At 38.9% G+C, this 24,937-nt stretch overlaps 1 protein-coding gene across 2 annotated transcripts in view; it reads left to right on the forward strand.

Annotated features, from left to right (window-relative positions):
* nectin3a (nectin cell adhesion molecule 3a) overlaps positions 1–24,512 on the forward strand; it is a 30,087-nt gene extending 5,575 nt beyond the window's left edge. Inside the window, exons 2-6 of one of the 2 annotated variants that reach the window (XM_026330404.1) lie at positions 11,087–11,437; positions 16,323–16,622; positions 18,099–18,216; positions 19,656–19,807; positions 21,865–24,512. In XM_026330404.1, the coding sequence (XP_026186189.1) occupies positions 11,087–11,437; positions 16,323–16,622; positions 18,099–18,216; positions 19,656–19,807; positions 21,865–22,520 (1,577 nt within the window). In that variant the 3' untranslated portion in view covers positions 22,521–24,512. The remainder of the gene's footprint in view (positions 1–11,086; positions 11,438–16,322; positions 16,623–18,098; positions 18,217–19,655; positions 19,808–21,864) is intronic. The other variant, XM_026330414.1, reaches the window with a different exon arrangement.
* The last annotated feature ends 425 nt before the right edge of the window (positions 24,513–24,937 follow it).

Raw genomic sequence — 24,937 nt, forward strand, 5'->3', positions numbered from 1 at the left:
ATTAATCTAAAATTTTTTTACCAAATTATCATTGCTGTCCCATGAAATCCCAATCCCATGAAAAGATGACACAAAATGTGCGTAGTTTCTGCTAACAAGTGTTGGCTGTGTAACTGTAGCCTGATATGTCCTAATCCTCTATTATTGTCCATAAAAAGCCTGGTAAGCCCATAAAAAGCCATAGCATTCCTCTGGGTAATATCTAGTGTATTTGTCTGCTGTTTAGCGTAGACATGGCCACTGTATGTTGTTCTAAATCAATCCACAGCTGTAGCCAAAAATACTAACTAGCTCACCAAATGTGAGGTAATAGCCTAGAGTGTTTGCTTCACTACAATGTGAAAATCATCTTGTTCACTCATTCACAGAAAACAATACACTGATTTAAATTTTCGAAGACACTTTTTGTTTAGAAAAGACATATGCAGGAAGGTGTGTCTGATCATGAATGATCATGTGATTTACCTGAGAAGTCAAAAGACCCATACCCATGCATAATGAGCCTTTCAGTCAGGAATGCGGCTGAGAAGGAATTACTGCAATGCACTGCAAAGCAGATGCAAATGTTCGTCATCTGAGTCGCGTTTTTCCTCTGATGAGAAAGTAAACTCTTCGTTGCTGTCTGGAACCATACGAAGTGCTTCTTCGCCCGCGTAGCGTGCCATCATCCAAACGCGCAGAAAAAGTGAGTAAATTCTATGATGAAGCTTGACGTTTTATGCTATTTCTCAGGGGTGTGCACATAATTACCTGGTTTACCTCAGATTATTTCCATATGAACAGTGCGCTCAGTGCGAGGCGGGATCACATTAGCTATAATGAGGTTAGATGGGAGAAACCGTGCCGCTCCTTACTTTCATACATAAAAATTACATAAAAAGAGATGATTTGTTTTCAACTTGAATAGTTTAATTTAAAAGAAGACATTTCAATCTTTCTAGGCATATTTTTCTCATGTTTTTGAGGCAAGTATTCGCTGAGATTGAGTGTATTGTTTTCTGTGAATGAGTGAACAAGATTTTTGCATCATTGTGAAGCAAACACTCTAGGCTACAAGATCTAGTTCTCAGAAGTCTTATGAACCAATGTTCTGTATGTGTTTTATGGCCTTATTTCAGACTTAAAAATGTGAGTTTTTCACTAACCATGCATAAACTCTGGTTTTGCAAAAATGCAATGATATATAAACATACAGCCCCAAAACACCCTCAGACCCCAGAGGCTTAAAATGGGGAGTAAAAGGGAAAAATATAGAAAAATACCTAAGACAGTACTAATATTAGCAGTGCTATTTTTCATTGTTTAGCTAATATGGCTTGACTACTGGATAGATCTTACATAGACAGGAATTGTTTCAGTCACTGACTCATAGGAAATTGCACTGTATAAATGGCTTCCAGATATTTCCATGGTTAATTACCTACTGTGAATGAACAGAGGGAAACCTTTTGAAACGTTTTTTGCCTGCTGCGCTGGAGTCGAGAATTTTCCCTGAAAGAGCAGATCACAGTATATGATACACAAGTTTAGGGTCACTGAGATACACAAAAGCTTCACAGTCCATATTAAAAAGGTATACAGGCAGGGTGTGCATAGTCAGCAGTTGAATCCCCAGGAGAGGAGCACAGGGGTTATGGGAAACAGGTGTGGCTGCTTTTTACCATTCTTATTTGTTTCATGCATTCAGCTGTTGGGTGGTCATGATGGTTATGATGAGCACAGTCAGTTGTATACACTGACACACCCCCTGCCACCCAGGTAGGTGATTATTAACATCCACCCGCCAAATACTGGACAGTGCTGACTTTAGAGCTGTTGTGTTGTCTTATTTGGTAACACACACTGGATGGTGACTATGTAATATGCTGTGTCAGATACAAAGGATCTCTTGTTTTTCCACCAATTTTTCCACCATATCTGCAATTGGATCCCTTTTTATGTTCATTTGGTAGTATGCAGTCAGTATTACACACACCTACAACTGGGTTCCCACAATGTTTGTTTAGTTTCCAAAACAGCTGTGTGTGTTGACTGTGAGGCTTTAGCTCAGCACATCTGGTCAGTTTAAACAAAATCAGACAGTTTTTATTATTAACTAGCAAAGTTAATCATGCCTTCTGAAGTTAAGCCTCTCTAGTAACTTATCGACAAATATTGATAATCTAAAACATTTGGCCATGACATTCTATTGAACTGAGCTGTGAAAACACAAAGCATTGGACTTATCCTACAATTACAGCAGGCATTGTTTATAATAATGAACTTGCTTTTCAGTGACCATCTAAAATTGTATCTTACATTAAAATTCCTGTATTCCATCAAGAACATCACATCATTTGAAGTACACATTTTGTCTGTGACAAAATTACTCGGGCATGATGAGGGTTCACTCTTTTATCAAAACTGGAGTCCAGGTTTTCTAGCTTTCACCACCCACCCTCTGCTCTCATTGTGATTCTGTTATTGTCAGACAAAAATCCAGGGAAAGAAACCCCTCACCCAGTTTCTTGGTTTGGCCCTTTATGGAAATATGTTGCAGTAGTTGCATTGCACCATTGCATCGTATTCTGCACAACTGAAACCCAGCAGGTGTTCACGGCAGATTACCATGTATTCCCCTGACATCCCTGCTACTCTTCCCAGGTGCACATCTTTATTTTCGGACCTGATACGTTTGGCCTCTTTGATTTAAGATGTAGCAGAGAAGGCAGGTTTTGTTAATGTTTAGTATCGATTAACTAAGGTAGAATTTATTATGTTATTATTTTGAAAGCAGTTACTGTCACACAGGAAAAAATCATAGATCACTGCTCACTACTGACAAACATGATTCAGTGTAGTTGCTATTTTCTGCCTTGACTTGCTTTGTGAAAGGGATCATAACAAAACAAGTGGCCAGTTCTATTTAGGGCTTAACAGCAATGTTAGAATTTCAGATATTGCACAGTTTACATTGCTTTAAGAGGAAGGCATTTAAAAGTACTCTTACTCTGCAATCAAGAGCAAGAGTTTTTAGAGCAACAACAAATGGGGTAATACTGCCTTCGTGTACTCTCATACTTGTCTATAAAACATCCACGTGAACTGCATATTATAGGAACACTTAATCAAACAAAACATGTAAGAGTCCCAGAAATTTATTTAGTAGTTATGACTTACATAAATGTAACCTTTTGCAAACCTGGAGTTTGTTTGCATTTTTCTGGTTAAACTCTAGAGATAGATGTAAAGTTTACAACACAATGTATCTTCCTGAGTTCACTATACCTGTTCTTTAGTCAGCTGTGATGTTTTTTTATTTCTTATTTTTTTACATTTTATTTGTTTATTTAATTCAGGGGCCACACACTAAGCATTGCTGCACATAGGCAACCGATGCCGCGTACATGGTGCATATAGCACAAGGCTAATTTGCAGCCCCCATCCCTAGTTAGGCTTTTACATCCAAACAAAACAAACATCAGAGAAACAAATATATATTAAAAAAACATATCAATATTATCAGGGACAGGGGCTTCAGACCAACTACTGGCCAGAAAGCCCCAGGCACACAGCACCAGCTGCCCATATACAACAATGCCTGTGCACCGTCCCTGTAAAAACAGGCAACAAAACATAACAAACATTGACACATCCATGGACATATACAACTCCATACCAAGTCACATACACAAAGTGTATGACACCGTGCACACAGTGAGAAAGCACAAACTTTACCAGTGTGAATCCAGTGATCCACCCAAGCTGCTCAATGCTCACATTCAGCCTTGTGGAGAACACACAGAATTCTGTTTGTGATTTTAATTCTATAGGTATCATGTTCCATAATTGTGAACCTTTTACTGAAAAAGATGACTAACCCATAGTAGTTCTATATCTTCAAACTCTACAATTTCCACTTATTATGCCTGGGTCTTCACACCATCACTATTATATTTTTGTATCAGCTGACAAATAACATTAGGGGTGAGGCCATTTATACACTTAAATATTGTTTTTATGAATGAAAACTTCAAAAAATTATCAAAACTTAGCAAATTATACTTTTGAAGAATTTGACAGTGATGCCATCTCATTGGTTTCTGATCCATTACTTTTAAAGTTTGTTTGTATAATGCCATTACGGGCTTGGTAACTGATTGGGAGGCCTGGCCCCAGACAATCACACAGTAGGACATGTGATAGAATCATAGCATGCATATACACTTGAGCTGCTTTGACAGATATGCATGGTCTTATTATACAAAAACAGTTTAAATTTGTCTTAATAATCTTAGCCAATTTCCTAATATGTGCATCAAACTTGAGTTTAGAGTCTACAATGACCCCTAAATACCTAAAGTCACTCACTTCCTCAATTTCCTTTTGGTCAGTTTTGATTTTAAATGTATCCTGGCCTTTGTTCTTTAATTAAAAACACATTGAAACTGTTTTAGTATTGTTTGTTATATTTCTGTTTTACATTAACACCAAAATCTCTGTTCTCATTGTTCTAAGTGTGTGGTAAGTGTAAATAAGGGGTATTGCTTTAATCTGTTGTAGAAACCTGGTGATTGTGTGTGCCGGGAAAATGAACTCTGAGTGGGATAATGCTGGTGAAATGCCACACTGACCAAACTACTTACTGTTCTTACTGACCACTGAAAATACACAGTACAGAAGCAAGTTCGTCCTGCTTTTTTAAGTCTAGAGTAGCTGCTTCTATCAGCATTATTCAATACATTTTTATAGACAAGTATATAAAAATATATATATTAATGAAATTGGCTTTGACGAGGTTTGCGAGGCAAAATGGCAAGCCTGAATACTGACTAAGTTCAGAAATTTTTAACAAGTGATTTGGCCTATATTTTTGTGTGTTGCTTACATACCAGTGGCAGTCACCAACCTCATGCAGGTCCACTGAAAAAAAGCTGCATGTTGTTGGTCACTGGGAGCAATGGGCGTCAGTTTAAAATTAGACAATGATGGGAATCATTTTAAAGAAAAACAGTGTTATTCCCTCTGGGGTCTCCATAGAATGTGGGAAACTATGTTTCCATCATGTTAGATCGGCCTAATGAAAAGTACAGTAGCCCATTTAGACTCATTCAAGAGCAGTGGAGCCTGAATAATACAGAACCTATTCTCTGCAAAAGCTCCACCCATTGCAGTATACTGCCACAATTCAGGGCCTGATCTTTTTTGGTCCTAATAAATGAAAATTGAGCTTGGAAATTAAGATTTTTTTATTGGGAAATTACTATACAATATTTTCTATTGGGCAGTGACATGAAAATTTAGTGAAAACAGTGTCTAAAAGCATCTCAATTCTTTAAGACCTTGACGTCTAACTTGTCCATATGTGTGTCTGTATGTATTGTTGCTCAGTTTGCCTTTGTGATGAAAAGAATATTTGTTTTCACACAATTGTTTGTGGACAGAATATTACTACAGTCTTTGCAGTTATTCAATAGCCAAAACAAATGCCGCAAGGCAAAGTTAAACAAATGCTTACGTTAAATGTATGGATGCAACATGCAGTTATTCTTTCATCAGAAATAGTAGATTGTGGCAAATGCAATGAATAATTTACTGAAACCATTTAAACATATATTGGGTCAGATCAAAGTTCTTTGAGAACACTCAGCTATCTAAAGGACAGGAGCAGTAAGGATGCACTGAGTTGGCAGGATCTAACATGAACGACACTTTTACCCCAGTGTAATTTTCAGTTCCACTTAGGCATGATGCTGAGTGCACTGCAGTCTGTGTTAACATCTACATGTTAGGTCATTCACTTAAGCTCTAATTGAGAAAGACGCTCAAGATTACATTACTCACATAGCAGATTCAAAGATTGTGACCATCTGTGCAAATTGTTTCTGTTCCTTAACTATTTTGTTATACATTTTCTACCTGCATGGAAAAATAACATTGCTGCCCATCTTTGTGTCCAAAGCATTGTGTGCAAATACAAAAATACCACAAACCCCCACAACAAACAATAACAAATCCCACACGGTAAGGCTGAACCCTGAAGGAATGTTTGTGCCGCTTTGGTACACAGTGGCAGACATTGTCCTTCACAGGTTCTACAGCATAGCAGTAGTTGACTTTAATGAAAGGTTGCAGCCTATACTGACACATTGTATGTCAACGCTATTGATTTTCTTTTCTTTTAAACACTGATCTTTAATCAAATGTGACTTGGTTGAGAAGGGTGCAGAAGTTCACATTGCAATGGGGGAGCAAAGAGAAAGAGGTTCTGAAGAGGACAGTGACACGTGAAAGGGGCCCGCCTGCCCCTTTTTAAAGGCTTGTCAGCTTGTGTTTTTCTCCACTATGAATTAGCCAACAGAATAAACCTCACACCCTCACAGGATACAATTCTAGGAAGGAAGGGGGTTGATGTAAACCAGTCAAGGCATTGTTTTGTTCACACTGCACAAATATTTCTTATGATAAAAACATGCTATAAAACAAGCAATTCGCCACTTGACCTATCCTGTCTGACTGATTAAGACAGAGTTATAGGCTTTACAAAAATAAAGAAAATAAGGCCTGCGTTAGGCTTATAGGCATTGCCTGTTCCCCCCACCCCTGGTCACTTCTTGAGAGGTTAACAATACCTAAACAAATGACTCTACTCTGCTCATTGACTTCATTGAATTTGCAGTGTTTAGAGTCACAGATGAAAAAACACAGGGCCCAGTGGGAAATTTATGAATAGAATTTCCAAATAACATTGCAAATTCCAAACAAATAGGTGATTTTTTTTTTTTTTTTTCTAATTTGTATTACATTTTTCCACTTATCTACATAGAAGGTTTAGGCCTTAGTCATGGATTCATCCATATTCAGGGACATATTTATATGACAATGCTAATGTGAGGTTAGCAGAGCTTCCCACTGTAGCTTTCAAATTCATGACAATGAACACTTAAGAAACGTGACCTTGACAATGAGATGGAAGTGTAATAGTCAGCTAATGCTGCCATTGGCCTTTGCTAGAGTAAGGGACTCCAGTTCCTGGAAGGAGTATGAATTACAGTTCTCATTAAACACTGCCCTTCAGCGTGCACCCAACTCCTACGCACACATTTGAAAAATTACCAAAGCACGGAAAAGGGTGAGGACTGTGTTATTGTGTGGTGCACCCCAGGTTTGTGACAGCCAAAACCACCATCTACCAGGTCACGTTTTTTTAAATATGAAGTACATAAACATTTTCAAACAAAGCTGACAGGTAAAATAGTGAGGCAAAATGTCCATTGTAAACATCCATCACAGTTTACAAACCAAATTCCTGGTCAGTGAGGGATTATTACTGACCCTGTATAAAAACCTTCAATGAACTGGCTAATAAAGCTGAACTGCTGACTTTGGTCAGTGACTGCTTTGGTTTTTTGCCCCCACTGACATTGTTATAGCAATGTTGCTGAAATTTTCATTTTCTGCAATTACTTTGTTTAAAACAGAAACAGTTTAGAACAGTTGGAGACAATGGCCAAAATACAAAAAGCATCTAAATCTAAATTATGTAAATTGTGCTGCTGAAGTGAACTATCGGATTACAGAAAGTCTGATTAACTATCCTGGTTTGGTAGTGCATACTGTATCCATGTGTGTGGAGCTTTGACCTGGTTCAGCTGAAAAGGTGCTGGTCTGACCCACTCTGTCAGACTGCTGTTACCTGAAATAAAAAATGATTGTCCCAGCCCAGATACTTATTTATGCCTTTAAGTAGTTCACAGCACTGTTTGTCTTGTCTGCTGCCCACCTCATGCCTATATTTCCTCTTTGTATCTGTTCATGCATTATGTTCCTGTTTATCCTCTGCTCAACTCTGAATTTTCTCTTCTTTTAGTCTGAAACCTCAATGTTTCCTGTGTAGATCTCATGTCTGCATTCTTCTCCTGTGAGGTCTTCAAATCAGTCCCTCGTGAGCGCTGTTTGACATGATAATCTATGCATGGAGTTTGTCTACACAGACATGACACATTGCCTGTTTTGTTGCTGCCTGTGAATGTATATGGATCCTTCTTGTCTCACACAGTTCAGACATGAACTGCATGCTTCACTCCGAGGATTTCTAGCCAGGAGACTGGCTCCTCTGGGGAGGTCAGGGCTGAAGCGAGGTCAGGTCTGGGTAGGTGGAGATTTTGGCTTCTCGCGTGGCCAACGTGGAATGTTTGAGCTGGTTGCCAGGCAAAGAGTAAGACTGTGATTTAGCATTGTGTCTTGAGCAGCTTGTCACAATTATGATGTCAGGAGGGAAAGAAACAAATATGAAGCATTTCTTCAAAGGGCAAGCATTTCCTTCTCATGAGTTCATCCTTTCCTTGGGTTTCTCAGGGAAAGAGAGGCAAGAGTGCAGCCTGTTTCTCTTTGGTCAAATTAAGTTTTGCAGGCCAGGGTTCTTCCTGTCGTTTCATCCAGGGTGTCACATTTAGAGTTGACTAAAGTGGTGGTAAAGCATAAAGAAAATAAATAAATAAAGTAAAAATATAGTTTTTAATGTGTATTCTTTAAAAATGTTAAGATTATTTGTTTACTGGACAAGATGGATAAAAGTAATAAAACTAGTGACATTCCTGAGCTGTACCTCAGCTCACCAGCAGTATGTTTCCTTGATAAAACAGCATGACAGCTTTGTTTAACACACTGCTTACATTTCATTTGCCTGCAGTATTTTAGATAATATTTCATGGCATTCTAGTTTGTGAGCCCTGGCTGTGTTCTTCATGATCGCAGCTATCAATGCCAAGTTTCCCCACTCTCTTCCTGGCTTTAGGTATCCTGTGTAGAGGCCATCTGTCTCTCCTTTTTTTTATGGTAAGGGTGGAGTCCTCTTTAAGCAACCCCCCCCTCCTCCCCCCCCCCCCCCCCTTTCTTACCCTCAATTCCTTCTTACTCCCAATGCTTACTGTAAAACAAACAGAACATAGAATGGATGGAGTCCAGTTTCTTTGTATGCTTTGACAGGACTGAAAGCTGACACACTGAGATAGATAAACTACGTATGGTAGCAGTGGGAGTGCTGTGTCAGGTAGCTGCAGTATTTAGAACATGTTAGCAGAAGTCTGGTCTGTGACATGTCTGAATGCACCAACACAGTATCACCCATGCCAAACATGTTAGTTTACTACTTAGACATCTACTGTTACAGGAGGATTTTATCTGCTGCAGTTTGTTGCACCACCTACTATGTTTTTGATTTTTTTTTTTTTTCAAGCTTTTGTCACTGCAATATAATTGTCTTATATTTTTTTTTAGCAAAACAGTGAGTTGTACTAGTAAGATGACAACAAACAGCTGTTGTGTCAGCTCAGATAGCTGTGGTGTGGAGAATTCAGAACTCACATCGCCACAATGGCCCTTATTCTTCCTCACACCAGTTCACGATTGCACTAAAACATAGGGTCACATGTTTTGGACACAGACATTATAGTGCTGTATTTATTTATTTATTTGTTAATTTATTTACATTTGGAGCTGGTCATGATTCAAAGGCAGGAAAAACATGTAAACCGATCCCTAAATTTTTGTGGAGAAAATGAATAATAACCCGAAGTGACGTTCCTATGCGTTTCTCTAAGTGCATTATGAAAAAAGGCAGGTTAAAAGGCTAAATGCGGTATAGAACTGTGCTAGTTTACACATCAGGGCAAAAAAACACAAGAAAAATATTTAGAAAATTTGGGTCAGCATAGAAAAAAAAGGAAAACCTAACTATTATATCACAACATGAAACCTTACAACACAAGGCAACATACATTTAAAACTCAGCAGCCATTCAAACAAAATGTCTGAGTATTACACACATGGTCACACACTTAGTCCTTATTTTCCCTTATTTTAAAAGACAGAAACTGTGTGCGCGTGTGTGTGTGAAATCTCTAAAATTACAGGGGACGTAATGGAGCACAAGGAGCCTCGGCCTCCCTGGCTATACTTCTCACAAACCAAGATAGCATTGCTGTGGCTTACCACTCACAATCATGCCAAAGACTCAAAATACTAGCCAATGGACCACTTTTATAAGCTTTACTCCATACACATCCGGGACTACATACAAAGTGGAAATTTATTTCTCCCAAATATAGCTACATCTGATGGCAACCATGTCAAGAAAAACTAAGACATACTGTTTGAATGTTTTGAATGAAATCACCTTTTTCTTTATATCTATAAAATAAGTATTTTCATAAGATTTAATGTGGATCTACTCTACATTTCAGTCTGGACCAATGTTGTAAATCTTTGTACAACCACTTGTTTGAATGTACACGATTCTATCAATGACTCATTTGTGTGATTATGCTCAAGCAAAACTGCGACTAAGATGTTTTTTTTTCATTCAGAGCAATGTCCATGACCTGTAATTTAGGACTTATTTCAGGTTAGTTTTCCAAGATACTGCATTCATTCCCACTAGTGCTAGTTGTTTTTGTTTGTTCTTTTGTCGCCTATGTTGGGACATGCAGATTACTATCCTTGCAGCTTGCACATCATGAAGAAGCATACATTCTCTCTTTAGTCTGTAGTCATTATTTTATTTCCTAATGAATTACAGCATTCAAATGGCCATTATTGTTCAAAACCAAGTTTACATGTTAAAGTTGTTCAAAAAAAAAAAAAAAAACAACAAAAAGGTCTAAAACATCAAATCATTCATTCATTTTTGATTAAAGGGTGCTTTGATAATTAGCTAGAGGGACAGTCGGGGTCTCCTGTGGTGAAGGTGTGTTGCTTATTAAGAGGGAAAGCACTCAGATTGATTTCATAACCAATGTTAACACTGGTCACAGCCCCAGAAACGCAGCACGTTTCTCTCCATTCTCTCCCTCTGCTCAGGGAATCCACTTTAAATTCTAATCTTGTCTGTTGGTGTTGATTAGGAGGAATTTACTGTTTGACAAAATACATCTAGATTTATAGAGAATTTTCTTCCCTTTACTAGGCACCACTGAACAAAAACTGGACACACAAAAACACTGCAACTACAGTGTTAAAATTAACACTACAACGAGAAATTAAATCTTTTTACTGTAGCAATAATTGTGTGTTGTTTATCTGAATCTTAACTCAGCTTTTTTCTCAGCAGGTGTCACCAGTAACCAGGTTGTTGTTCCTGAAAAAGTGGCTGCAGTCCTGGGGAAGAACATCACGCTGGGTTGCAAAATAGAGGTGGGCTCCAACCTTAGTCTCACACAGAGCTCCTGGGAGCGTCGGCTTTCGTCAGGCACCATTACTTTGGCTGTGTTCAACCCTCAGTACGGAACCTCATTCTCTCAAGAATATGCCAAGCGGATCTCGTTTGTTTCCCCTTCAATACAAGATGCTACCATTACGCTTAAAGAAGTTGGCTTTGCAGATACAGGGGTCTACACCTGTAAAGTGGCAACATTTCCTCTGGGCAACACACAAGCATCAACCAATGTCATTGTATTAGGTAAAGCAGAGTTCTCTCCCTACCATCTTCATTATGTGAAGTGCTTCTCTGTGCTGTTGTTTAATCACACTTTTTAATGCAGGACATTGTTGGTTGTGTTAGGCAAAACTTAGGGGACAACTAAGCAACTAAGTGTTTCCCCTGTAGGAATGAAGATCTCCCTCCAGGCACGAGACTTTTTAAATTACTACCTGGACAGAGGCTGCTTACATTTAAATCCTTAGAGTAATTTGGAGATGTGGAGAGGCCGCTGCCTCCCACGTAATGCAGTGTCACGTACTGTGAAAAACTGCTACATTGGGTTTAAATTCAAAGCACCATGTTACTACTTTTTAGAAATGCTGTGTCCATAAGATCTTCCAGAGGTCCACTTCTTCGCACTACATGAAATACACACATACAGCATCAGCACCTGTTGGAATACAATAACTCTCTTCATTTAACAAACACATGAAAAAAATGCAAAGATTAAACTGCCCCAACACTATGCAACTTAGTTGCATGCACCAAATGTCAGGGTGTGATGCACAACTCTCATGGCATTTAGTTGCATTGAATCAGACTGCATACAAAAAAATTACTAATTAGAATATTATCATACCTCAGGCTAAGTAAATGTACTTGTAGAGTTCAGGCACCAAAAAATGTAATCACAAATTTGGCAATCAAAACATACAACAAAAACACATGGCTTCAGTATAATATTACATAAAAAAAGAAGAAATATACATGGCAACAAGCAGACCTTATACCATCATCAATTAATTTATTGCTTTCTATTTAAAAGTGAAAAAGGATTGTTTTGTTTTTGCTAATTTCTTGTTTTTCTAAGTGTCACATACGTACACTATATTATCTGAGTATTCATGTTCATGTTTCACACTGTGTGGACCTCTTCTTACTGAGCACCATGAATGTTGAACTTGCTCCGTGGTCAGCATGTGTTTAACCCTTAACAGGTGATTTGATTGCACTCAGGCAGAGGTGAGGTGAGATTGCTCTGTCTCTGTAGTCATCAGTCTTCCTGTAGAGACTGTAGGAGACTGATGACTAATGAGTGATGCATTAAGTACTGCTGTGACAGCCAGTGTCTGGGACCTCAGAGAGGTCAATTACACCTTGCTCTCCTTTTTGAGCACTTTTTTTCTTTCTTTTGTTTTTTCCTTGTGTTTCTTGCAATTTGATACATGTCATGTGAGAATTAGGTTTTTCCAGTGTATATTTGTTTGAAAGGGCCCATTTACAGGCCCTTAAGGGAGCAGATTGAAGTTTTCAAACCAGCAATGAAAAGTCTAATCAAATGTTTTTCAAATGAACTAAAGAAGAGCAATTTAAAAAAAAAAAAAAGGCTCAAACCCATGAATAGTAGAAACATTAGTACACACATTCTAACAAAGAACAGGTTCAGAGGGCATTGACTTAATTTCCATAGTCACACTCTTGGTATAAACCCTGCCTTGCATTTACCCATCACGAAACTCTCACGTCACTATATTTGTATTGGCCCACAATTGTCTCACTTCTCCCTCTTTGTGTTAGAGAAAAGGCCCAGTCGTTTAAAAATGAGGAACAGTTTAGTAGGAACAGCAGTGAGTCAAAAGACCCCACCAATAAGTAATAGGAAGGAACCAGAGGGGAAAAAATATGACATATGTGGTAATGAATTAGAGTGAACCTTTTGTTTTAAACCGCTGAGAGGTCATTGGGAAAACTGCTGAACAATTGAGTTTCTAAACATGCAAACACATTACAGTTACAAGGTAGATGTTATTGAAAAGTATTGCTACTTCAGATACTTCAACATCATTAGCTCTAAGTATGCAAGTTTTATCTGGCAACCATGATAATAATAATAATAATAATACATTTTATTTCAAGGCGCCTTTCAAAGTCTCAAAGTCACCTTACAGAGAGAAAAAGAAAGCATACAGCATGAAATACATAGAGTGCATTAAAACAACAATAACAGCAATACATAAACAGAGGGCCAAAATGTAAAGGCAAAGGTGTAGAGTATCTAAGAAGTGGGCGATGTACAGTAAAAGTAAATTGAAACACGGAAACCCAGAGGACAGAGCAACAAATACGAAACAGGCGGAGGGTGGTAGAACATCACGGGCTGCTTTTTGAGTTGAGAGAGTTAGGTGGAAAACGGAACAGATAAGTTTTGAGTGATGATTTAAAAGTTGACTCATAAATGATCTGCATTTATTTTCAAATTCTCTGTTCTTTCATAGGGCCAGTAATGCAGCTTTTTTGTGCTGAGTCATAAAATTGAGAAATCAGCCCTACAGTTAAAGGTACTTACTGATGCAAGCCAAAATCTGAAGTGTCATAATTTCTCTGGTGAAAAACGTTTCATTCCACCTTTCAGACTATTGAAATAATGCTGGATTTTCCTCAGTTTTGTATTATATATAGAGACAAAGTTTAATTTCCACACAGGTTGCTATACATCGCATATCTTGTTCTGTTATCACTAAGCATCATTCAGAGATATTATTGTCGGCTTGCAGACAATTTCATTGATTTATACATTTTTGTCTGCTGTGGCTTTATTTGCACATCTTGCTTGAGGGCAATTCATCTTTGTCTAAAATTAGTATCACAGTTTCCAGAAACTTAAACAAAAATTATGGTTTCTCAGTTTAGAACTGCTATAGATCATCATAACGAACTAACTGCTGCAAATAGTAAAAATGCTCATTTTTATGCTTTATTCCATTGGAATAATGTCTGTTGACCATCAACAATCTTTATAGGGGTTCCCACTGACTTCAGTGTTTGGTGTGCATATGTGGATCAATGTATGTTTGGGCAGGAAAGGGCCAATGCAGCCAGTTTGCTGAAGGAAAATCATTGCCCTTTCCCCCAAAGCATTTGCGCTCTCTTCCCCTCCCTTCCTGACAGCAACTCCCAATTAACACGTCTCTCAGATTGAGTTATTCTGAAGCTTCAGCCAACTTGCCTACTAACATAGAGCAACTACTGTTTATAGTCAGAGGCCTGTGAGGAGGGGCAGAGAGAAGTGAGTGAAAAATGTGAGATGGATGAGTGAGAACAGCATCCCCACCCCAGCACTGGGTACTGGAGACGCAGGGTTATTTTTGGAAAATGGGGGTGCCAGGAGTTATTTCAATTTGTTTTAGGGCCTCCTGGTTGGCCGGCGTGGAGGAGTGTGGCAGTTGTCTTAAAGGAGATTGCCTTGCCTTGTGAATTAGGCTGGTGTGTGCCCTGACGAGCCGCCTTTAAAACTGTCAGTAAGTGGAACAGCTGTTAGTGCTTTATTGAGAGGGACAGAGGAGGAGGGGATACACTGCAAGACCAAGAACAAGAAAGGAGTATAAGAGCAGTGGTACATGAGTGTAACCTTGTGTAGTAGCTTACATCACTACCTGTCCATTGTGTCCTCCCCTTCTCTGGCAGATTATCTTGTTTACTATGATTGTCCTTTTTCCTGCTTTGTCTTACTGAAATTTCTAAGGTGTCATTTATGACAGTTTTCTGATTATTACACAGGTTCCCCTATGTTTTGTAGGCCAATAGAGCAGAAGATAGACGGTTGTGTTGCTCTGCACAAAAGGAACAGGATGGCGTTACTCTGGTCACGTACCTCTTGGACAGATCTGTTTTGCCTCTCTGTTCTGAAAGTCCTTGTTATGTCTAAACCAGGAAAAAGTATGTGAAATTACCTGGTATTTTGCATTAATTGATCATAAAATGTGATCTGATTTTCATCTAAGTCATTCTAAGGGCTCTGAATGGGCAACATCAGAAGGGGGATTGTATTAGGTTAGTCATTCTATAATAGGACGTTATCCTGCTGCATCACCCAACCCCTACTGATCTTCTAGTGGTGGACAGCCAACCCAACACTATCCTGTAAGATATCATGATAAACTTGAGAAATTGTTTTACTCTTTAAGATGACAATGTTTTGGAGGGCAGCTTTGGATAACAGTCTCCATGTATGTCGTAGACTCATGAACAGTGGTTGTTAACAAGCTACTATGATTCTTTTAAGCCTTTAGCATATTTTTATCACATTGAGCAACCTGTCCTTATCTGGACACCCACTTCCGGGAAGAGTATAGCCACAATACTAATTTTGTTGACAGTTTTTGTAACTGTCGAATGATTAATATCTCAACTCTTTGAGATTGCTTTGTAGATTTGCGGCTTCACGCAAATCAGCAGTTTTTGATTCTAAGTCTTCTTACATCTCTTTTTGTGTGACATGGTTTAGATCAGCAGATGCTTCTTGTGAAACTCAAAATGTGTGTTCTGAAGTGTTTTGTATAAATCAAAGTAGCTCCATCCCGCACCATTGATTGGACTCCAGGTTTGGTAATTCCTGACTTCAGTTAGCTTTTATTAATGCCATAACATATTTTTTCCAAAAGACAATGTAAATGTTTGAATAATGTATTCAATATGTACAAGAACAATACACTGATTTGTGTGTTTTTTGTTAAAATAGTTTGTTCATAGTTAAAATATGATCTTAACTTAATAGAACTTCCAAAGGGTTCACTTTTTTTGCCACTATGTTCTCTGGAGCCCAATAGATGCCACTGCTGTTTATTACCCTTTCCCGACACACAATATATGTTTGACAATAAAGACAGCTAAATGCACTGAAATGCCTCCATATGATTGAATATCATGGTTCATCAATTTTTAATGTACACATATATGTGAAATGGAAGAAGTTATTCTCTGCACTTTGGCAATTAAGCACAGTGAGGCCACTTCCTTCTGTGCGTATACTACATGATGGACATTATTTATTCATATACATACACAAAAAGATCGATATCCATTTTGTAATCTTTTCTCTTCTGTCCACTCCTCCCTTACCCTTCTCTCACTCTTCATTTCACAGTGGAGCCAAAGGTTTATGTGTCTGCTGGCCCCACCGCTTTGCTGGATGGCGGGAATGAGTCGCTGGTGGCCACATGTATAGCAGAGCGTGGCCGTCCTGCTGCTGAGGTTTTCTGGGAGACGGAGTTGTATGGGCGAAGTGAGAAACTAAGTCAGAATGAGCCCAATGGCACCACTACCATACATGTACGATACATGTGGCAGCCCCAGAGCTACGCCCAGGGAAAGAAGCTCATGTGTGTGGTGCGCCACCCAGCACTGCAAACGGAGTTCCGCATACCCTACATGCTAAATGTTCAATGTAAGTGCTGAAGTGTTAGTAGTTTGTTTAATGCACATATATGTATTCATGAGGTGCTTAAAATAAAATGTCCAAAAGTACTAAACTGGACAGAGCTGAGAGTCACAGTAGTGCCAGAGAAGTCGGAAGATACAGAGAAACAGTGTTGGCTTTGGTGTTTTTATAGGGTTAGTTAACAGAAACATAGAAAACTTCTCAGAAACAACTTAAATTCACAGAGATACAACCTTAAGTTTCACTCTCTGCACGAAATTTCTTCCAATAACGTTAAGTATAAGGGCTGCTTAGTAAATAGTGTACACACAGTTCAGTTTAATTTAATTTTAAATATCTAATGTTAGCTACAAATACAAAAAAATGAACATGGTCCTGGAAAAAAACAAGGTTAATAATCATTATTGCAGCATATTCAAATGATTATTGTTATAGCTCTGATTGTGCAGCCCTGAAAAGCACAATATATCCTATTGATATTAGCCCATTCTGATAGCTTGATTTATGAAGAACTGAATCGCAGTCTTTCCCTGCTTTTCAATAAAGGGACCATTTACGAGTCATCTTAATGTTATAATTATTGATGCATACTTCCTTGGTGAGCAGTACTAAGGGCTAGTCTGTGTTTGGACTGTGTGAGTGCAGGCTAATGAAGGTATTTTATGAAATATTGATCAGGCCTCAGCAGCAGCAGAAGTAGTGGGAGGCTTCTGGATGGAAATGCAGAAACAGAAAGGTTAATACAGGAAGAAAGGGGCTTTCCAGCTCAATAAATCATGTCAAATGCAAAGACAAGGGATTTTAAGTGCAAAAGAAGCACAATTTCAGTGTTGAACTCCTTGACAAGGGTCACTGTACATGATTAGTCAAGTCACCTTTCTGTGTGCTGCAATAAATTCCTCATTTGTTCTCCAGAGAAATCAAAATGAAAAAATGGATATCTAAGTCAGTGTTTGCCTTTCTTTATTACAGTAGCATGTGCAGGGCTTCATTTAGGCATCCTCTCTTCTTCCTCTGGGTTTGTCATGGTGAAGCAGTAGAGTTTATTATTAGCTGGACTACATCTACTGTCTGCATGGGTCTGTCATTTCCTGACTTTCCACCAACCCAGGGTCATTTGTTTGTTCTTTTGGCTCATGTTCACCAGAAAGTTGTGTACCCTTCTTCAGTCCTGCACAGGCTTTGTTTTTGTCATTGCTCACTACTGTGCTTATAATGCACGCTTTGTTCCTCCTGGAAGAGCTCATTTGTCATCAGGCTGCTGGGATCACTATGACCGATTATTAAGTCCCAGACTTTTACTTTGTGAAAAATAAAAAAACCCAAAAATTTGGTCTGCACAAACTTCATTATCTCAAGCAAGCAAGACCAACCTTATTGAATGGATGGAAAAAAACTGTCTTATGAAATATAAACTTTGTGTCCGTTGTAAATAATGCAATTTTTTAACATTACGACCTTTTGTTTTGTTCTGTTTTACAGTTGCACCAATAGTATCAATAACTGGGCTTGAGAAAAATTGGTATGTGGGTCAAGAGAATGTGAAGTTCGTTTGTGGTGCCAAAGCTAATCCACCTGCCCGTCACTTCACATGGATCAGGTCAGTATGACCAAAATATGCCCTTGAGGGGAAAACTTACAGATTCTAAGCTTTATGTTTAAGATTTTATTTCTTCTTGTAGATTTTCACCCCATTGGTGAGACAGTATGTAGGTTAATGTTAGGATCCTAACATAACATGTTAGGAAAATGCAATAACTAATAGCATATATTCATACTTCTCTGGGGCTGGATGTTGAAGCTAATATAGAAGTCACTTAAAATTATGTTTCTCTATTGGCTTACAGTGTACCAGCTTGTGGAGAGGGATATTTTGGAAACAACATTTAGATGCTGTCAAAGTCTAAACCTGGTCCTTTGTTATTTTAATAAGTTATTTTTATGAAAGGAAGCAGTACTTGACTACATATGGAAAAATTGGCCCTTGCTCTAGAGCTACACACAAATTTGGACTTTGGGATGCTGCCACAACCTAATTCAGAGGCTGCATCCGTCAAGAAGTCTTAGGTATTGATTGATGTTGTCACCCCCTGAATGTTCACTGACATATTTTAATAGAATTGTTTTTGAAAATGTGGCAGCTTTCTCTGTAAATTGCAGAAATGAAACAGTTGTATGCTTTGCAGCTCTTCAGTGCTTGAAGTCAACTCATAAAGACATTTTCTTCAGTTTCCCATTAGCTAATTTTAAATTGCACAATATGATCTGGGCCACTGAAAAAGCTTCAATCATGTGCTCAAATAAAATCTCACTGAGACCTTACTGGGGTATATTGAAACTTGGTTGATTTCACCACTAGTATTTAATACGTTGATGGCTGCAACCAAAGTTTATACAATTGTAAACATGTTTGTTTTGTTGCCAGTTCAGCTACAAACAGGCAGATGTTAAGTAACTAATAGCAAATACTACCACTACTAAATTTAGCAGCAAATAATCTTCTGTCTATAAATTACTCCCATTATAACTTTGGAGCCTGGACACTGGAGCTGTCATATGCACTGCTGCGCCCATTGGGAAGAGTCCCTGCTATAAATAAAAGATTCCAAACGGTTCGTGCATAAGAGCAGCACTGCTCTATTGGCAGCTTTTTGTTATCATCTTGCTTTGAAAACAAGAAATATGGTCTCATTTGGGCTGACAGTACCAGTGAAGTCTAGACAGCCAAGCTCTTTCTTTTGTGATTTCTTTCTTTCTTTCTTTTTTGCCCTGATGTTGAAACTTTTTGTTCATCTACAAATATATTCCCCTCAACTGATGGAAGTGCAGTCAACTCAAATTATCGTAGCCATAAGATCAAAATAGTCGTAATAGGCCAACTGAGACACAGTGATGTCATTGCAAGCCACAGATAAGTTTTCCAATACTTTCCAAGTTGTCTTTTAAAACTGTTTTAATGTGTAAATGTTTTTTTTTTGTATGCATGTATGAGTATGGTGTACTGCACATTAAAGTTTGTGATGTTTCATTGTTGCATAGGTTGGATGGTTTGATGCCTAATGGTGTTGAGATCATAAACAATAGCTTTGCTTTCACTCGCCCATTGGAGCACAATGACTCTGGAGTATATCGCTGTGAAGTGTTGAATGACATTGGTCTCCGCACTCAAGATGTAAACCTCTGGGTACAAGGTATGTTTTGACTTTACTATGTTTTCCGAAGTGTTATCGGATATTTCTTTTTATCTGCTTACCTACCTTCTGACATTCATCGTGCCTTTCTGATGTAAGGTTACCCTCTGAGTGCGATCAGCCCTCAGTTCAACATTTGCAGCAGAGCTGAGCCTCCATATAAGTGTCCCTGCCCAGATCCACTTTCACACATTCCTGGCAACAGAGGAGCATGGAGTGCAGATAAAGAGTATCAGTACCAAACATTTCCATTGTTGTGGTTTTTGCAACATTAGATTTCTCAGATAAGGAAGAGAGTGTTTACCCATGTAGGAAAACAATTGTGTAGCTTTTTTTTTTTTTTCTTTTAAGGTCAGGTTTAACAGTGGGACAAAATAGTGTTCACAGATTGGAAGCTCACTGAATTATGTATGTGAACCCCATGAAATCAGCAGTATATTGTACTCTTAAAGCAGTATGGTATGAAATGTAAGTCATTTTGTTTATTTCAACACTTCATAGATTAATAACTTGACAGGCGTCGTTCTTGGAACATCACAAAGGGGGTTCCCTGCATTTGGATTTGTTAAATGTTGTTGATTCACTGACATAAATCTTTGTCAAAAAAGCATACTAAACTACTCACATCTGCTTCCTCTGTCCATAGTTTGCTACTTGAGTTCATTATTGTAAAGTTGGGTTCTGGATCCTGAGAACTCTGCATCCCTTTTTATTTTCATTTTCCTCTGCCTCTTTTAATCTTTTTCCAAACAAAGCAACTGCTGCTTTTGGACATGGACTCAACACACACTCACACAGAGTCCTCTTGGTTTCTTACTGTCAGGAGGATAGAGCTGGAGAAGCTCCAAATAACGCCGTCAGCCTCCATCTGTCTACAGGCCTGGTTTGGAGTCCTGTTCTGACTGAAAGCACAGATGACATCCTGTCCAGGGTGGACTTGCACTGAGCAATTATCTAGCTTCTCTTGTCAAATATTAAGACTTGGGCATGTGGCTTCTCACCTCTCTCCCCAATGGAGATAGCTAGTTTGAGCTCAGATATATCCCCTCCCCCTTCCATGGCTGCTTAGTGTAGCTGTTTCACATTCCCAGTTGTCTCTGCAGACCTGTGGTTTTGGCTGCTTGTCTCTCACATGATCAGCTACATGGTTGCAGATGCTTATAAACTACACGAGGTTCAAATATCCCACTGCAGGGTGGGATTAATGGTGATAAAAGAAGAAGACGATCGCCAATCTAACATTCCACTGACCTCTGTGTCCATTATCCTTTCTCATGCTTTTACTTTATCCCTGACCCTTCAGGCTCACACAGACTATATAATTACAGCTAATTAGACTCTTATTCAGTTACACAAATTGTGGAAATCATTATAGCTCTCTAGGGATTCCAGTTTTGATAACTAGCACCTAAAAACCTCCTGGAGATGCAGACCTCTTATTAGTGTGACTTATATTGCTTTGTTGCCAGGCCGTTGATGTGCCTTTACGGAAATTGACTAGTGGTATCAGGCTTGTCTTAGCCCCAGGGGCTGGAGATCAGAGTGCAGACACTTATCCTGACCTTGAGGTCCAAACAGCCCTTTTCTTTCTGGCTCTGGCTGCTATCACACACCAGCAGAGGATAAATCAGGGGCAGGGACCTCACATTGATCAATGTTGTATCTTCTCACATGACCTCCCCATACTAGGGTTTAGAAAGAAAGGAGAGAGTCCTCACACTCAGATGTTCATGAGTGCTTTTTTCTCTCTCATGTTCACACACAACTCTTTGAGCACTTAACCTCATTCTGCCCACCTCATCTCCTCTTTTTTGTTCTATAGCACAGCTCTCAACAGATTGTTTGGTCTCAGGAGAGGCCGGTCTCTGCTCTGACACTGCATAGTGTCGTTATAAATTAATCTAAAGGCCATTCACACTCATTTTGTGAGTCGCTACACAACATAAAGAACAGAATATAAAGCACAGAGTTTCTCCTCTTTAGTTTTATGACTTCTCACACCATCTGCCGTCCTTACACTCTGGTTTAAATCTTTTCATCACTTGTTCATACTGCAGATCCTCCCCCAACCACAGCTGCCCCCAGCACCACCGCATCCCTCCACCATGACACCTCTGGAACTGGCACTGCAGCAGACCAGCAGAGAGCCCTGTTTACCTTTCCAACCCTGGCCTCCCTGTCTGATAGCAGCCTGGGTACTATTGTTGGCGGGGCAGTGGGTGGAGTTCTGTTCCTGATCCTCTTGCTGATTTTGGGTGGGGCTTGTTTTATGCGCCAACGCAGAACCTTCAGAGGGGACTACTACACCAAACAGTACCTGGGACCCTCTGACATGCAGAAGGAGTCTCAGCTGGATGTTTTGCAACCACATGAATTGCAGGAGGTCTACGGAGACAAGACAAGCAAAGGCAGCCAGGAGTTGAAACCCAAACTAGGCGGCGACATCATTTACCCAGACTACACCCCTGAACGCAAGGATAGGGATGACTGGCTAGACAGGGGGGATGCCCACAGGGGGCTGAAGGAGGGAAACTACTACCCCGATCACTACAACACCCAAAACATGCATCCCTGTGGACCTCCTGTGCACAGCCCCATAGTGAACAATGGCTCCCCCTACCTCCCGGAGGACTGCTATGACAATGGTACAGACAGCGACTATGTGTCTCACATGGATGGATCTGTGATCTCACGCAGGGAGTGGTATGTTTGAGTAAATGTGCAAAGTAAAAATGGACAAATGGCTGACTGGGAATAATTTAACATTAGAGGTTCTTTCATTTAGTTAAAGGATGAAGAAAACTTCTCAGCTCAGTTTCACAATGAGCTCTTTGAACAATACTGCTCTGCCTTGATTGTAACCACTTAACCTTAAGGACATGTTTATGGATTGTGTTACACTTGTAGCAAAGGAGCTACAAATACGCTGGAATGCCTCAGTGATATTATTTGTGTATGCTTAAGAGGCTTTGGCATACAGTGAAGTTTCAATTGAAGTGAATGAGGTTTTGTATTCTTCTTGTTTGTGTTTACACCTGTCTTTAACACAGTTAGGCGTTCAGATCCTTGTTAGTGAAGTATTTATATTCCTGACTGAGCTCTGCTCCCATAAAACCTCACAACATCTGTGGCATTTACAAGTGGTCTGTTGATTGCTTACAATTTCATACAGGTGAAATCACAACTGCAGCCAGTATTTAAAACAAAATATATTGCATGATTAAAAACAAAACAAAAAAATATATATATATCATCAAGTTAAAGGGAAAGTTACATGATAAAAAGGGGGAAATACGCAGGCTTTGTACTGAGGGTAAAGAAAGCTGACTGATGCTAAAGTACTTTGTTGCAAAAAATCACCATCTTTCACAAATGTTCAGTGACGTTCACCTGATGCAGAGGGAGGTCACTCCCTGTGCATGTTTAGTTTCAGCTTTAGTTCAGGTTGTAAATTACTGTAATTAATTAATCAATTTGACGCCACCTGTGCCCACTGTAACAAGTGGGGTTTAATACTGCATCAACCACTCTGGAGCAGCTCCTTTGTCAGAAATCAAAGAGAAGCAACTTGTGCATCAGTGTGTAGTGCAACCAAGCAGACTTACATTTTGATAATTTGTTGAAAAATAATTGCACAAATAATCTCATTTCTTGCTGCACACTAGACATTTTCATGCCATAGCAGGACACAGTCAAGTTTTTTTTTTTTTTTTTTTTTAGGCATTTATGATTCATGCTTATTGAGTTGTAACTAAGTGTTGTAACATGAACTTTGTGTTTTCCTGTGGCTGCTTCACAATAAAAGAAACCTGGTATTTCACCAGTTGGATGCTCATAATGAGAAATAGCTGCAGGAAATATCTGGCTTGCATTGACAATAACTTAATACAGAAAGTAAACTGGTTGATTAGAATGACACTATTACATGCATGTTTTTTTTAAGCTGTAAACAATTGCCTTGCATTTAGGTGATCAGTGAATTCAGTACAGAAATGACAGACTCCACCAATACCAATAAAAACTGCTACAGAGAAGTAATTGCTGAATAATTAAAGCAATAGGTTTCGATTTCATGAGAATCTTGGGATTAATACTTTTAGCCAAATGCACTGTTACAGTATTCAAATGTGTTAATCCAGTTATATTCTTGCAATGAAAAAGCACAACTCTTTTATTGCAGTTGTCAGTAAACATCAAAGGAATCAGGCCCTAGACTTCTCCACTTTGCCATGATAACAGGCTGCATCACTCTTTTTCATTTTTGCTCCTCTGTATCCTCTGATTTCTGTCTGCAAGACTAACACCAATTGGTCATTATAGTTTTTAGTTAAACTTTGGATCAAAGCAATGTGTTATAAATACCATATGTAACTGTAACAGCTGTCATCATTTGACGTTATGTGGCTCCATAAACCACCAACAGTTTCACTGCTCCCACTCAACACTCTGCAGTCATGATTCATTATGGTAAACAAGCAAAATACTTACTGAAAAAAAAAACAGAGGAGCAATAATAAACTGCTCCTTCAGCTTTAGTTTGTATGTGTTTTGAAGTATGATTATTCAGATACCTTGGAAACAGTGTAAGTGGCTGATCACATAACAGGCTTTCATGGTGGGGTTTGGCTCCTCAGCAGTTCCTCTGAGGATATACAGTGATCATGGAAACTAGAAATTAAATCCATGATTGAAAAAAAAAAAAAAATCACTTCATGTATTATCTACGTTAGAGCTGTCTGTGAAATGCCTCCCTAAGGAACCTTTTTCTTTTTTCCTACAAACAACAAACCAAGTCAAAGTTGAAACAAAGAGCTGACATAATCAGTGATCTCATCTCCCTGCTTGATTTGAACTTGCACGTCCTTTTTTTTCTTGCTTTTGTTTCATTAGAAATGATGCATGGATCGACATGGCCTCTGCAAAGACTCACATCAAAGGGAAAACATGCAGTTTTTTGAAATATCCCCATTTATCAGTCAGTGTTTGTTGCTAGAAGGAAGAAAAGTGTATGTCTATTGCAGAAAGATCAGAACAGGGGGTTGGGTATATTTTGAGGTCTCCTTCTCTCTTATTGGAGTTTTAAAGATTGTGGGTGCACATTCTCTCTCTTTTTTTTTTTTTAACCCTTCT

This window comes from Mastacembelus armatus, chromosome 13, assembly GCF_900324485.2.
Source record: "Mastacembelus armatus chromosome 13, fMasArm1.2, whole genome shotgun sequence".
In the NCBI taxonomy this organism is placed as follows: domain Eukaryota; kingdom Metazoa; phylum Chordata; class Actinopteri; order Synbranchiformes; family Mastacembelidae; genus Mastacembelus; species Mastacembelus armatus.